This window comes from Sinocyclocheilus rhinocerous, unplaced genomic scaffold (genome assembly GCF_001515625.1).
Source record: "Sinocyclocheilus rhinocerous isolate Xijiao unplaced genomic scaffold, SAMN03320098_v1.1 scaffold70, whole genome shotgun sequence".
Taxonomy (NCBI): domain Eukaryota; kingdom Metazoa; phylum Chordata; class Actinopteri; order Cypriniformes; family Cyprinidae; genus Sinocyclocheilus; species Sinocyclocheilus rhinocerous.
In genome coordinates, this window is record NW_015624555.1 from 351,600 (window position 1) to 365,798 (window position 14,199).

Sequence of the window (14,199 nt, forward strand, 5' to 3'; positions counted from 1 at the left end):
GAAACACACAGCGTCTCCCTGACATGGCTGCATCAACACTACTGCTGTTCCTGAAACCACGCCTTCTTTCTTTGCGTGCACATTTGGGCTGCATTATGCTAATATTTCCACATAGTGATGTAGATATGTGGGGGCGTGTTAGAACGAGCCGTTTTAGGTAGGTGTGGCTGACTGAACTTTTATAAAGAATATCTCTTTGGATTTGAGACTTTAGTCTTTGCAACTTTACAGATCTTCTTTATGCACCAAGAGCTTGTAACACTCCAAAGAGAAAGGAAGAATTGAAATCGCATCATATGACCCCTTTAAAGAATATTCTTTATAATAATGTAATGTAATATAATATAATATAATATTTTTAAAAAAAACTAATATTTTCAAGAAATATTTTCAAAAAATGTGAACGTGAATTCTTTTACATTTATCTAAAACATCCCCATGTAGTAGAGTTTGCACACTACTACACCTGAGTGTGACTGTAAATGTCTCAGTTTTGTTGCCATTCCGTGCCCATCAACCGCTTTTTCCACCACTTAATCAAGCCACTCTTCATTAAAGCATGATGATGTTTTATTTCACATGTCATTACATTTGCGTTGGCTCTCGTGTTGAGTTATTTCGTCCACAAAAATTAAAGTATTTGATTTCTACAGCGACTCATTTGGCGCACTTCATTCTCTTTCAATGAAACCTGTTAACCGCATTCACCAACTCTATAGCCGTTTGCCCAAGCATTGCAATTATTTCGCATTTTCTAGAATTCAATCAAATGGCTTTCCCAACTCATTTTTGCATCTGTCCTGTGTGCGGCATATTATTTATTCTGCACAGTCGCAACGTAAGCTTAGAAGGAACATTGCTGTCAGTGGGTTAAGGTCAGGACTCTGGTGACCAATTCATGAATGAAAATGATTTATCATGAATCACTCTTTCATCTTGCCATTGTCATCCTGGAATATGGACATGGGTACGTCTTCCAACATGGTTGTTTGAGAAATAAAAAGTCTTGATGTAGATGTTTCAACTCGTCCTTCATCCTGCCAAGCTAAATAACATGTTAAATTCTGGATGGTGGTAATTAACTTCCATCTCTCTGCAGTCTGAGCACTGTGACGTGATGAGTGGAGGCAAGAAGCTTCGGATGGACAAAGACGCACTGCTGCTTCCTCCTTGTATCTCGCCCATACACAACCACAAGATCTCCAGCACAAAAGAGTGAGTATTCAGTACTGACTCATGGCTTGTTGCCTACATTATCAAATACTCGTCTTAGGAGATATACTAGTGACTAGGGATATGCCGGTATCAAATTTTCATGTTGCGATTAATTGCTAATGCTTTTATCACGGTATACGGTATTATCACGATATTGAAATTAGTGCATTCTTGTTGGACTGCGTTCAACCTTTTACTTTTTTTTATATATGCTGCCAGTGTCCCCTGATGTTTTTGCCACATATGCATGAAAACACTTTTTGCCAACTCAGCTTAGTAGCTTACTCTGTGTTATGTCCTCCGAAAGAATGCTGGGATACGCTGGGAGAACAGCAGGTCACCCTTTCGAGCTGCCTGCCTGCTTTGTCCCACTGCATTATAGTAATTTAACACTGACGCCAGCACAACGGCTACCGCTAATTTTAGATATTCAATAAGTGTCAGGCCAGGCTAGAGCCCATCGAAGACATAAGCGTGACAGGGGTTATGTGCTTGTCTTGTCTGCCTGAGTGGTCACCGCACTGCAACACGACTAACGGCAGCGAATCTTCATGATATGATCAACAGTGCTACGTTAAATTATTAGCCACCGCCAACGTCTATTACTGGAAGTGTTTAGCACCCCAGGCTATTTACTGTTGTCACCTGCTCAGTGTGTTTTAAATCAGCCCATCCACCGCATTCACCCGTTTAATTGAATTAGAAAAGTAAAGAAGGCTTTTTATGTTGTGTTGTTAACTGATGAGACCCATGTTTTATAGCATATTTTCAGCCTAATAAACCAATGCAAAAATATGCTGCTGTCTAGGACATTCTGTCTCAGTGGAGCTTCTTTATTAAGCGCTTCGACTAAGTTTAAACATGTAAGCACTTATGTAAATGAATTTTGCCAAGTTTATATCAGAGCACATGCAGGTGCCACCACCTCCACTCTCATCTGTGTATTACCTTGTGTCTCTCCTATATTGTTCTAGAAAAAGGAAACAAAAGGAACAAAACCGTTTGACCTCAAACGACCCTACTGCCATGAAGGGTGAAAATAATAAATGAGAGAGCAGAATATAGTATCATATTTTCAAAAAAATTACACCCTGTGTAAAATAATATGTCAGTAGCTCCTTGCAGAAAGAAGCTTTACTCTTTAATTAGGGTTCAGTTTTGTGCTGAGATGCAACATTTGAAGTTGAGCTGAGAGCGTTTCTCTCAGACAGTCACTATAGATTCTGAAGAGCCCAGGAGACACAATATATGTTTACAGTATATATTGCTATTATGCTAACATAATATATGTATTGCTAATATATGATAATATGTTTTCAGTTTGCTTCTCATAATTTATTATTTTAAATAATGATAAATACTTTGATAATAATGATAATATACTTTATACTTCACTTTATATGAATGCTCACCTTTCAGTTTTACATCTGAACATTTGAAAATGATCTTTTTTTTTTACTTTTTGTTCTCCCTTCTTTTGTCAGTTTATGTTTATATTTATGAAAGTCTTTTTTTCAGTCTAATAGTCTAAAGTCATTATTGAAGTTGTTCAAGCAACAATCTGTCCATGCGATTTCTTTCCCCTGCTCATTAAAATTAGCTCTTAATCTGCATTTACACAGCAAGGCCTAAAGCACAGATCTGATATACACATATAAAATGTGTAGTCCCATCAGTTTACGTTCACTTAAGGTACTGTATATCTAACTGTGTTTAAATTAAAACACACTTTTTCCCCCAGTATCCCTCAGTAGTGTTTAAAACACCACTAAATTTGACTCTGTATGTGTTAGTTTTAAGAAATATTGTAAATACCACAAATTTATTAGGCCGCACTAAGTCTTGCAGTGTCTTGCAAGTGCACGGACAGAGACCTTTGACATGTTTTCTATTTTTTTTTTCTGCCAAGTTCATTGAAGAAGCAACCTCGCAAGCGGGAGGATAAGCTGTTACCGCCTCTACTGTCTCCGCTGTCCGATGAGCCGGTGGGCCGCCCACGGAGGAGCAGTGAATGCAGCTCCCTCAGTCAGGAGGGAAACACCTCCACCGTCCCAAACACCCTCCCCTCCACCCGCACAATACCTGCCTCCACCTCTTCATCATCGTCCTCATCACACAAACACCGCAAAGGAGAGAACAAATCCTTCTCCCATTCCAAGACCAGCACTGTAAGTCACAGACAGACAGACAGATGGATGGATGGATGGATGGATAGAGGGAGGAATGCATGGATGGATGGATGGATGGATGGATGGATGGAGGGAGGAATGCATGGATGGATGGATGGATGGAGGAATGCATGAATGGATGGATGGATGGATGGATGGAGGGAGGGAGGGAGGAATGCATGGATGGATGGATGGAAGGATGGATGGATGGAGGAATGCATGAATGGATGGATGGATGGATCGAGGGAGGGAGGAATGCATGGATGGATGGATGGATGGAGGAATGGATGGATGGATGGATGGATGGATGGAGGAATGCATGGATGGATGGATGGATGGAGGAATGCATGGATGGATGGATGGATGGATGGAGGAATGCATGGATGGATGGATGGATAGATTGGGTTTTTTCCCTCGCTTGAGGTCTTCACCACATTTCCTGTGTTTTTGCTAAACTAATTACCTTCTTGGAAAGTTTTCAAAATAGCTTTGAAGACAAGAGAATGGCTCCCATGTGCCGATCGTCCAAAATCAATCCAACTAAATGGTCCTAAAAATGAAAACACTGAGTAGATGCAGAACAGACTGAGAATGAATGGCTCCCTTATGTTTTATTCAAGCTGTTAGAGGCTAATTACCGTTTTAATGTTCTCTTGCTTTTCCAGGAGGAAGACAGTCACAGCAAGCCGTCCAGCGGTTTTCACGGCAATGGTCAGTCGGAGCCAGACCTATGGTCAAACCCTTCAACCCTGTCCATGGAGCACATGGAGCCCAGGAGACCGAAACTCACATTTAATGACACGTATGTAACAGCCATGTGATTACTGCAGGTAATGACTGATGTGTGTGCTTGTGTACAGAAGACTGATTGTGTAGTATTACATGTCTTGAACTGTCTTTCAGTCGCATAGCAGCTCTACATATTTCAGGTTCATGTTAATGCACACAATGGGATGTGTGTGAAAAACAAACAGATCTTAATCACACTTTATATCATTACAGTGTTCACAATGCAGATTACTACATGCAGGAAGCCAAGAAGTTGAAACATAAGGCAGATGCTTTGGTAAGTCTATTCATAACACTTCTATGTGCCAGAACAAAACAATAATTGTTATAGAATCACAGTTATTATAGTTAACTGAAACTAAAACCAAAACCATAAGAAAATATTTTCATTTCATAAAACATTTAAAAAACAGATTTTATTTCATCTAGTTGTCAAGGCAACATTTCTCATTTTCATTTATTTTAACTTGATGTACTAAAAAACTAAATAAAAATGTATAAAATAATATACTAGATAGAATAAAACACTGAAAGAAAATGTGTTTTATTGTGTGTGGTTTTAGTATCTTATGTATAATTTGTTTTAATGAATCACATCTTTAAATAAAATCCTAGTTTAAATAACTTTTTTTCTAAGCAGAAACAATTTGACTAGCTATGGTATAAACTACAGAAAAACGTCATAGCTTATAAATTGACCTGATCTTTCTAATTTTGCTATTAGTGGTATTCTTACTTTTGATTGCAGAATTAATCATAATAATTATTATTATTATTATTAATAATAATAATAAGTATTACTATAAATAATAATAATAATTCATAGTTGATAATGAATAATAATAATAATTAGTAGTAGTAGTATTGTTGTTGTTGGTGTTTTGTTGGTGTTAATATATATATATATATATATAAAGATTAAAAAATTCAAGGAAATTTAGAGAATTTCTATAGTGAATATAGGTTTTTCTTTGTTCAGCTAAGATTGGTCTTTATCAATGCGATCTATATAAGGCATTATAAAAAGTAATATTGTTGGCTGATAAAATCTTGGTAATTCATTGATCAGAAAGTGTGGGAACCCTGAATTTAATATCTTGGCACCTGAGCACTGTGGGTAACAGTGAGATCTTTTCTGAAACTCTAAAGGAGACATATGTGACCCTGGACCACAAAACCAGTCATAAGGGTCAATTTTTTGAAAGCTGAATAAATAAGCTTTTCATTGATGTATGGTTTGTTAGGATAGGACAATATTTGGCCAAGATACAACTATTTGAAAATCTGGAATCTGAGGGTGCAGAAAAATCAAAATACTGAGAAAATCGCCTTTAAAGTTGTCCAAATGAAGTTTTTAGCAATGCATATTACTAATCAAAAATTAAGTTTTAATATATTTACAGTAGGAAATTGACAAAATATCTTCATGGAACATGATCTTTACTTAATATCCTAATGATTTTTGGCATAAAAGAAAAATCTATAATTTTGACCCATACAATGTATTTTTGGCTATTGCTACAAATATACCCCAGCGACTTAAGACTGCTTTTGTGCTCCAGGGTCACATATGTGAAATTATGACGTCTTTTACACAGGAGAAAAATCTACCAAGCCAGAAACTCCATTTAGTTCTCATCCAATCTCAGTGAAGCCTAGGAGAAACAGTGATATTAGTGCGATCTTTAGCAATTTTTCTTTCCAATGGGAAGTTAGCACTCAGCAAGAGCAGATGAAAAATTCCTGTCACACTGCTCTTAACTACACGGACACACAACCCCTCCGCTACAGAGAGCCATTAGCAAGCTGAGGAAAAAGCTCTCTCGGCAGACCTTTTATAATTGAAGACTTTCCAATCTAGGTGAGCGAAAGCCCTTGTGTCTGCCCTTAGCATCCATAAAGCAGGAGCTTTGTTAGACATTTACAAAACAGACCCCCAGACCCTCAATAATTGGATCCAGGCAATTATCTCTGGAGACATTGTCCATTATCGCAAGTTACATCCTCTCTGTCATAAATCGCTATGACGATGTATAGGCCTAGTCATGAATACAAAGTAAAGGGAATTGATTGCCAGCGTTACATGAGCGTAGTGGCAGGCCTGTAATGAATCCCGGGCGTCCGCGCGCCTCGTATTGAAGGGCTCACTTGAAAATGAATGGACTCGGCTCCTAAGGTGCCAGCGGAGGCAAGTGGGCAGTAAATCTATTTTACGCTCCTATGGAGATGAGATATGCTCTTATTGTTTGTGTTTGTCTGTGCCAGGCGTAATGTTGTTTAGTGCTATTGATTAGTTTGTGTTCGAGACATGAGAGTTAAAGTTAGCCTTTACGAACCTGTACCGATAAGTCAGGATGAACAACATAATCCCTAAATGTAGAGAAAAGCACTTCGTACGACTTTACCACACAAAATAAACTGTTCTGATTCATAAACTTGTCGTGAAGTTGGAAATATACGCCAGTCCGGTGACCGTAAATCTGCACGTTGCCTCACTCTTGCATTATATCTTCTGACTCGCGTTGCCTCATAAGAGAATTACCTCAGCCTAATGGCTTTATTACCTCCTCCGATGATATCTGTTTTTCAGTATGACTTTACGAGCTTTGTATTTTGTACGAGCTTGTATTTGCGGAATTCTCTCAACCTTTAATGCCAATTTTGCTTCACAGATGGACAAGTTCGGAAAAGCTGTGAATTACGCCGACGGAGCGCTCTCGTTCATCGAATGCGGCAACGCCATGGAACGAGACCCGTTAGAGGCCAAGTCACCATACACAATGTATTCAGAAACCGTAGAGCTCATCAGGTCAGTGCCCTCTTCATACATCGAAAATACTAGATGATAGTCATTACCTACAGTTGTAACAGTCCTTGTTTTATTGACATCAGAGGCAGTACAAATAGATGGTCCTCAAAGTTCATCAGTGTATTCTAAGACCCTTTGCTATTTGAAATATGGTGTTGAAGAGAATTGTCAAAAGCATCAATAGTTTTATCATATTTGTGTAACTCTTGTACTTTTGTTATTTAAGGTATGCAATGAGATTAAAGAACTTCACAAGTCACTCTGCCACAATAGCTGAGAAGAAGCTCGCTGTACTGTGGTAAGTTAGCATTCATGTCTCTCAGTTCTCCATATTTAATCATATAAACCGTTAAAAAGTTTGAAGGTTTTGTTGTTGTTGTTGTTTTAATCAATTAATTTTGTTATACATGCAAAGACACATTACATGGAACATTTACAACTTCTGTTCTTTTGAAAAATGACTGGAACAAAAATCAGGGTTTCCACAAAAAATATTAGGCAGCACAACTGCGTTCAACATTGATAATAATCAGAAATGTTTCTTGAGCAGCAAACCATCATATTAGAAGGATTTCTGAAGGATCATGTGGCACTGAAGACTGGAGTAATGATGCTGAAAATTCAGCGTTGCATCACAGGAATAAATTACATTTTAAAATATAATACAATAGAAAACAACTATTTTAAATGGCAATAATATTTCAGAATATTACTGATTTACTGATACACTATAGAGGAAGAGCTACTTGCTTGGTTTTACAGAGTTGCAAGACTCATAGAATCGAACATTGGCAAGTAAACATTGTGTCCTTGAGAATAATTCTACATTCTTGCAGTTATGCAGGTTATATCAGATTACCCACCCCTAAATGTCACAGAAAAAAATGAATCATGCTTCTGTTAGATGAACCCTTCCCGAGTAAGGGTACGTTTCATGACAATGATGTACTAAAAACAGAAAAGTTTTTCAAATGTTGTCAAAACCGAACTTCACACTGTAGTATTCATGCCAGGCCAGTAGTTGGCAATGTCATTTTGTAAAGAAACACTATGCACCTGTGCACATGCCTATTAACTGAACACATAATATGCATGACATCACAGTTCAAAAACTTGCACTTTGAAACTTGTTTACAAAAGTTTGTTTTCAGGTCTCCAAAATGCTGTCGTCATGTAAAATAATGGCCAAAACGCATAAAAAGTTGTGCATTTTAGTTGAAAACGTTATCGCGTAAGTATCCTGAATGATCCGCAGTATGGACTTCATTCCAGTAGTCTGGTGACATCAAATTAGTGCAATACCTGTTTGATGAAAAACAACTTTATTTAAAGTGTCATATGAATCCATGAGTCACACCCAACATACATTGAGGTCAAAACGTGAGTTTCATTGATAACCCAACCGATGTAGTTGTTTTGAAGAAGTGGCGTCCGCTTTAGGGCGTTCTCAGGGCGTCAGAGGTGGTTTTAACACTCCGACGCCGTTCCCCGCGTACCATCAGAAGCTAAATCCAGCGCTTTGCACTAGCAGCCAGTTAAATCTCCTCTCAGCCATCGCTCAACGACAATCATCTGTATCTGGAAGGAAGCTTTAAAACACTGCTAAAGCGCTTAATCAGCTTAGAGTGGATCATTATTCCTGTATTTCATTAAGCTATTAGAGGATAATGAAAGATTTCCACATGCTGACGGCAGAAACATATTCTCGCCCAGATAAAAGCCGCCCGTGCTCTGCCTGCCTGTCACGCCGCGGCGGCTTGTTTATTTTGAATGCCAAGGTTAGTTTTGCACTTATAGTGGGATGACAGTCATCAGCGCAGATTGGAATTCAGCTGCCAGTCTCTCATGTCTGGTAATGAAAGCCATCTAGCAGCCTAAAGGGATTTTCAAAGGCTGCTGCGTTTATGATTTATAAACCTGGGTCGAGGATGTAATACTGTACAGAGGCGATATTATATGCATTTAAGAGAGCTGTGAAAACATGTTTACTCTCGGGCTTCAGATATTAGGCCAAAATAGCCTGTAGATTTTGACCTGTGACATTGGGAAACGTTCCATGCACAAATAAAGACGTATCAAGAAGATGCGATAAAAGCCTCTGACCTGCTTTAGGAGGGACAGGCACCTTGTTTATATATTGATGGGACTTCAGTAGTCTGGATGCGTGTGAAATGTGAGAAAGCTAGTTTTGGTTTCATGGGACTGTGCATATGTCCCAAGCATCTGGTGTCTCGCAAGCATACTGTTGAAAGGTCAGCCACCCCATGATACTGGCTGCTTTTCCCTCAGTGCTCATATTGAAGCACGCTGCTGGTTATGATAATACTGTTGTTGTTGTTGTTGTTTTTTGCTGTTTTTGTCAACAAGATACTCTTAATGTTCTTGCCAGATACTTTTGGCCCTGTGAATTATTAGAAATAAATTGTCTTAAAACACATTTTTGAAACTATTCGCTAGTATTTAATTTAATCCGTGTATCATTTGATCATTCGTTTTTTGATTTAATATTGAAAGTAGAAAAACGAGCATTCCGCTTAAATTTTCGTTTTTCGTTCATGGGTGGAAAAATGAATAAACAGCTTGAATACTCGATTTCCAGCAGCTCACGCCGCTCACAAGTGCATATACTTTTGCGATATCAATTATAATAAATTTTAATAAAACACAAGACTACATTATATTTGACTACTAGTAGTATCCAACAGTAGACATACACAGAAGAGATTTGTTTTTTGTTTTGTTTTGTTTTGTTTTGTTTTGTTTTTTGTTTTGTTTTTGAACATTCATCTGAACACGTCATTTCCACCCAGTATTTATTGTGTTTAAAAACATTCTGTGATGAAAAATGACATTTTTAACATTTCTGGAATAAAACTGATGGCTCCTTTGTCTTATATGAAAATTAAGTTGCCATGACTTACTGATATGATCTGATATGATTTTACAGTGTAGCATTTTATGCATCCTAACTGTGCACAATTAAATAATATTTTAACAAATCTTGTACAAATTTGGTTAAAAATGATGTAGGCTTTATTTTGATATTATCTATTTATTTTCTTCCCATTTCTTCACATTCTTCAAGTTCTTCATTAACACTTTACATTCCAAGTACACTAAATTACACTAAAAGTACACTAAGCACCAAAGTACACAAAAAAAAAAAAAACTTGATTGTATGCAAAATTAGCGGTCATAATGGAAATTATGCCACAATTGTGGGACAGTCATAATTTGTGTACAGATGAATATAAATAATTTTAACTGAGTAAATACTGAAATTGTTTATGTCATTGTTTTGATTATAATGGATTTGAAAATGCAATGAAATTTATTATGGATTTTCATATCTTAAGATAGATTAGCTGGCTCTGGGACAAGAATAAAACAATAAAGTCCACACATAAAGGCATTCGAAAACAAAAAATAAACATAAACATAATAATAATAATAATAATAATGGCATGATAAATAGGTTTAGTTTTATTAAAATCCAGTTTTAATGTAACTTTCATACAACCAAAAGTTAGTGTCAATAAAAATCAATCCCTTGGGCATAAAAAAGCAAAAACATCCAAACATTGCCTTGATGATGCTACATTAATAGTCCTAACAGCATCTTTCAATACTCCTTGAATACGTTTGGAAGGATCTTAATAGAACTTTAATGAATATTTTCTCTTTTCTAGCAATCGTTGTTTGTCACTTCTGTACTTGCGAATGTTCAAGCTGAAGAAAGATCATGCGATGAAGTATTCCCGCTCACTAATGGAGTATTTTAAGGTACGACCTTGCCTCTGTTTCTTTGTTTATTGCAATTAAGAAACAGCACTAGAAATCTTCATATTTGTTTGAATAGCTTGTTCTCATAAATTCTGCATGCCATTATTAAATCAATTTATTCATCAATTCCAAGCGTGCATTGTCAAACTGTAAGCTGATTATGATTAATAACGTTTGCATGAGACCTAGCATGTTTGCATCTGGCGATTATGTGCTGTGTTTATAAAATGTTCTCGACGTACGTTTTCTTGCTCCCTCAGAATTCTGCAAAAAGTTCCCAAGCACCTTCGCCGTGGGGAGCCAATGGAAAGTACGTGCATTTTGCTCTCTTTGTCCTTTTGTATTTCTGCCAGCTTGTGAAAAGATTCCATCTTGCTTGAGAACAGCTCTCCTGAATCTTCTTCCCGCTGCCAAGTGGGAAAAAAATATAGTGTGAGATATGAAACCTCAGTCATGGTTACTTGACATCATTGAAAGGACATGAAGAGATGAACTCTGGGAAAGCAGCATCGCTTCTATGTCAGCACTATGGCAACCGAGTACCAATGGGGTGAGGCAGTGCGAGAGGTGCTGTGTTTGACTTTGTGTGTGTGTCTGATCCGGCCTCTAGCTGGACACTACCCAGGCCCGCTGTTCGGCTGCCAACCTGGCTGTCAAAAGCAATTAGCTTCACCGGCTCGGCCCCTGCAGCCACTACATTAGCAATAAAGAACCAGCCGTACCTGCTGTAGCTTTGATCAACACATCCATCCTCAACCTCCTCCTCATCCTTTACCATCAGGAATCTTTATCAGCTTTCTTTTCACCTTGGAGGGAGTTTATTTATTTTAGCAGAGCCCTGAAACCCGCTATGAATGGGCCCGGCTGTTGACAGGGTGCATAATTTAGCAGGCCGAGGCTTGAGTGTGTTTCAATTTATCAGTGGATTACGGGCCACTGAACCAGACTGTTTGGGGTGCAGCACTAAAGAGACCAATGAATATGTGTGCCGATAGTTGTCTGGAGGGACGACAGTGTCTGCAGGTTACTGTTGATAATGTACTGAGATACTGATTAAAGGGTTGTTGGGTGAACATGTGCTGGTGGTAATGGTGGTAGCTTGTGGAAAAGAAGTGCATTTAATTGGACTGAATAGGCACTTATAGTGTACTTCAAATCTTAAATGTATATATTTTTTTAAAACTGAACTTGCAGATAAAATAATATTAATGAAATAAAAGGCCTCTTAGGAGAGTACACTTTCTTGACTGTTTCTTAACACACAGTGCACTTTGAAAAACTTTTTTGAAAGGTGTAATAATGTAAAATTAGAAGTTTTACTTGAACCCTTTCTCTGTCAGTGTCCCACTGGCGCTCTTTTTCTTTTTCTGGTCTTCACAAAACACATATCGTTGGAAAGGTTTGAGTCTCAAGGTTCCATATTTTGGTGGTTATTTCATGATATAAGTAATATTGTGGCAGAAATTTATACGTTTGTGACAGGAAAATGCATTAAAAAAATTCAGTGGAGTTTGGGGGTCAACTGGTTGCTATTTTTGATATAGCATCTAAACAAAATCTCACAGGAACCTAAATTTTTGTAATATCAACTTCAAATTTGGAACATAAATTAGTTCGAAATGCAGCTTTGATTCAAAATATTTTGTAAAATATTAATTTTACATAAAATGTTAAAAAATGAGTAAAGTATTTTTTTTTTTACGGTAAACCTAAACTTTTTTACACTTTCATTTTTTTTAAATGTTAAAGGAAAAACATTTCAAAGGTTAAAGAAAAAAATGATCTGTGGCATCAAATTTGTGAGGGATATTTTGTAATATATATATATATATATATATATATATATACAGTACGTTTTGCAGTAAACTTAAAGTACATTATAAATAATTAGATAAAATCTTTTTTTTGTGCTTTAAAGAAGTACGCTTATTTTGATGTGTTGACCAACATACTAAAGCACATGTAAAGTACTTGATTATAATGTTATCTGATATTATATTGAAAGTTTTTGACATTTTTTAATTGAAATGTACTAAACCGCAGATGCATCATTACGAATGTGCCGTTTCAAATAAATGACATGCACGTTTTAATAGAAATGACATTTATTTTACCATAAATGCTTAACAGTATATCAGGGCAGTACATCTATATTAAAAGACAATAGAATTATGAAAATTATGCTAAACCAAACCCTAATCCTTACTCTAACCCTGTATTAATTAATATTACTCAGTACTTAAATATATAATTACACTGTAACAAGAACACCTTAAAATAGAGTGTAACTGCATTTTCATTTCATTGTAAATGTTATCTGATATTATATTGAAAGTTTTTGACATTTTTTAATTGAAATGTACTAAACCGCAGATGCATCATTACGAATGTGCCGTTTCAAATAAATGACATGCACGTTTTAATAGAAATGACATTTATTTTACCATAAATGCTTAACAGTATATTCGGCAGTACAACTATATTAAAAGACAATAGAATTATGAAAATGATGCTAAACCAAACCCTTATCCTTACTCTAACCCTGTATTAATTAATATTACTCAGTACTTAAATATATAATTACACTGTAACAAGAACACCTTAAAATAGAGTGTAACTGCATTTTCATTTCATTGTAAATAACATGTAATTGAATGTATGATAACATTCAGTTTGCATTTACTGTAAGTACATTCTTTTTCAAGTTTTTTATTTCCGTAATAAGTACCCGTTTTTCAAGTATGCTAAAGATTACTTATTTTACACAAGGGTAGTCACTGCAGCCAGTTAACATATGATTTATGTAAAGCTGTGTTGCACAGGATATTGAGCCAATGAGATTTCGCTGTGGGCGGGGCTACTGAGCATAACATAAAATAAACAGAAACCAAGCAACAAACAAAATGTCTTTACATGTCCCGCTTGCCACTAACATTTGATAGACAGGAATGCGCAAGATCCATTTTAAGGGTATGGAAAATGCTATGTTAGTTTGAAATGTGGCGGAAATACAGCGGATCGGATTTCCAAAATTGTCATTGGTCAGTATTTCATCTTTCTCCCAACAGGAGCACAGGTACCCCGTCTCCCATGTCACTGAGTCCATCTCCGGTCAGTTCGGTCAGCAGCGGCGCTGGAGTGATGGGCTCTTCCTCTGCCTCTGGAAGTGTGGCCATTCCCCAACGCATCCACCACATGGCAGCCAGTCATGTCAACATCACCAACAACATCCTGCGCAGCTATGAACACTGGGAAACCGCTGACAAGCTGGCCCAGGAAAGTCAAGGTAGGGTGGTTTTTGAGTTGTTTTTCTGGTTTTATTGTTCAGTAGACAGTTTGTACAGACACTCGTTTTTTTTCTTTAGACTGCAAGTAGAGAGTATAGCTGAGCGATAAATACATATATATATATATATATATATATATATATATATA

The 14,199-nt window shown here is 36.8% G+C and overlaps 1 protein-coding gene across 1 annotated transcript in view; it reads left to right on the forward strand.

Annotated features, from left to right (window-relative positions):
* The window catches only part of LOC107742425 (AF4/FMR2 family member 2-like), a 221,854-nt gene that overhangs the window by 203,157 nt on the left and 4,498 nt on the right, over nt 1-14,199 (forward strand). The window contains exons 14-22 of the mRNA XM_016555376.1: nt 1,100-1,215; nt 3,125-3,383; nt 4,049-4,185; nt 4,386-4,449; nt 6,845-6,981; nt 7,208-7,279; nt 10,671-10,764; nt 11,025-11,074; nt 13,833-14,050. Of these exons, the coding sequence (XP_016410862.1) occupies nt 1,100-1,215; nt 3,125-3,383; nt 4,049-4,185; nt 4,386-4,449; nt 6,845-6,981; nt 7,208-7,279; nt 10,671-10,764; nt 11,025-11,074; nt 13,833-14,050 (1,147 nt within the window). The remainder of the gene's footprint in view (nt 1-1,099; nt 1,216-3,124; nt 3,384-4,048; nt 4,186-4,385; nt 4,450-6,844; nt 6,982-7,207; nt 7,280-10,670; nt 10,765-11,024; nt 11,075-13,832; nt 14,051-14,199) is intronic.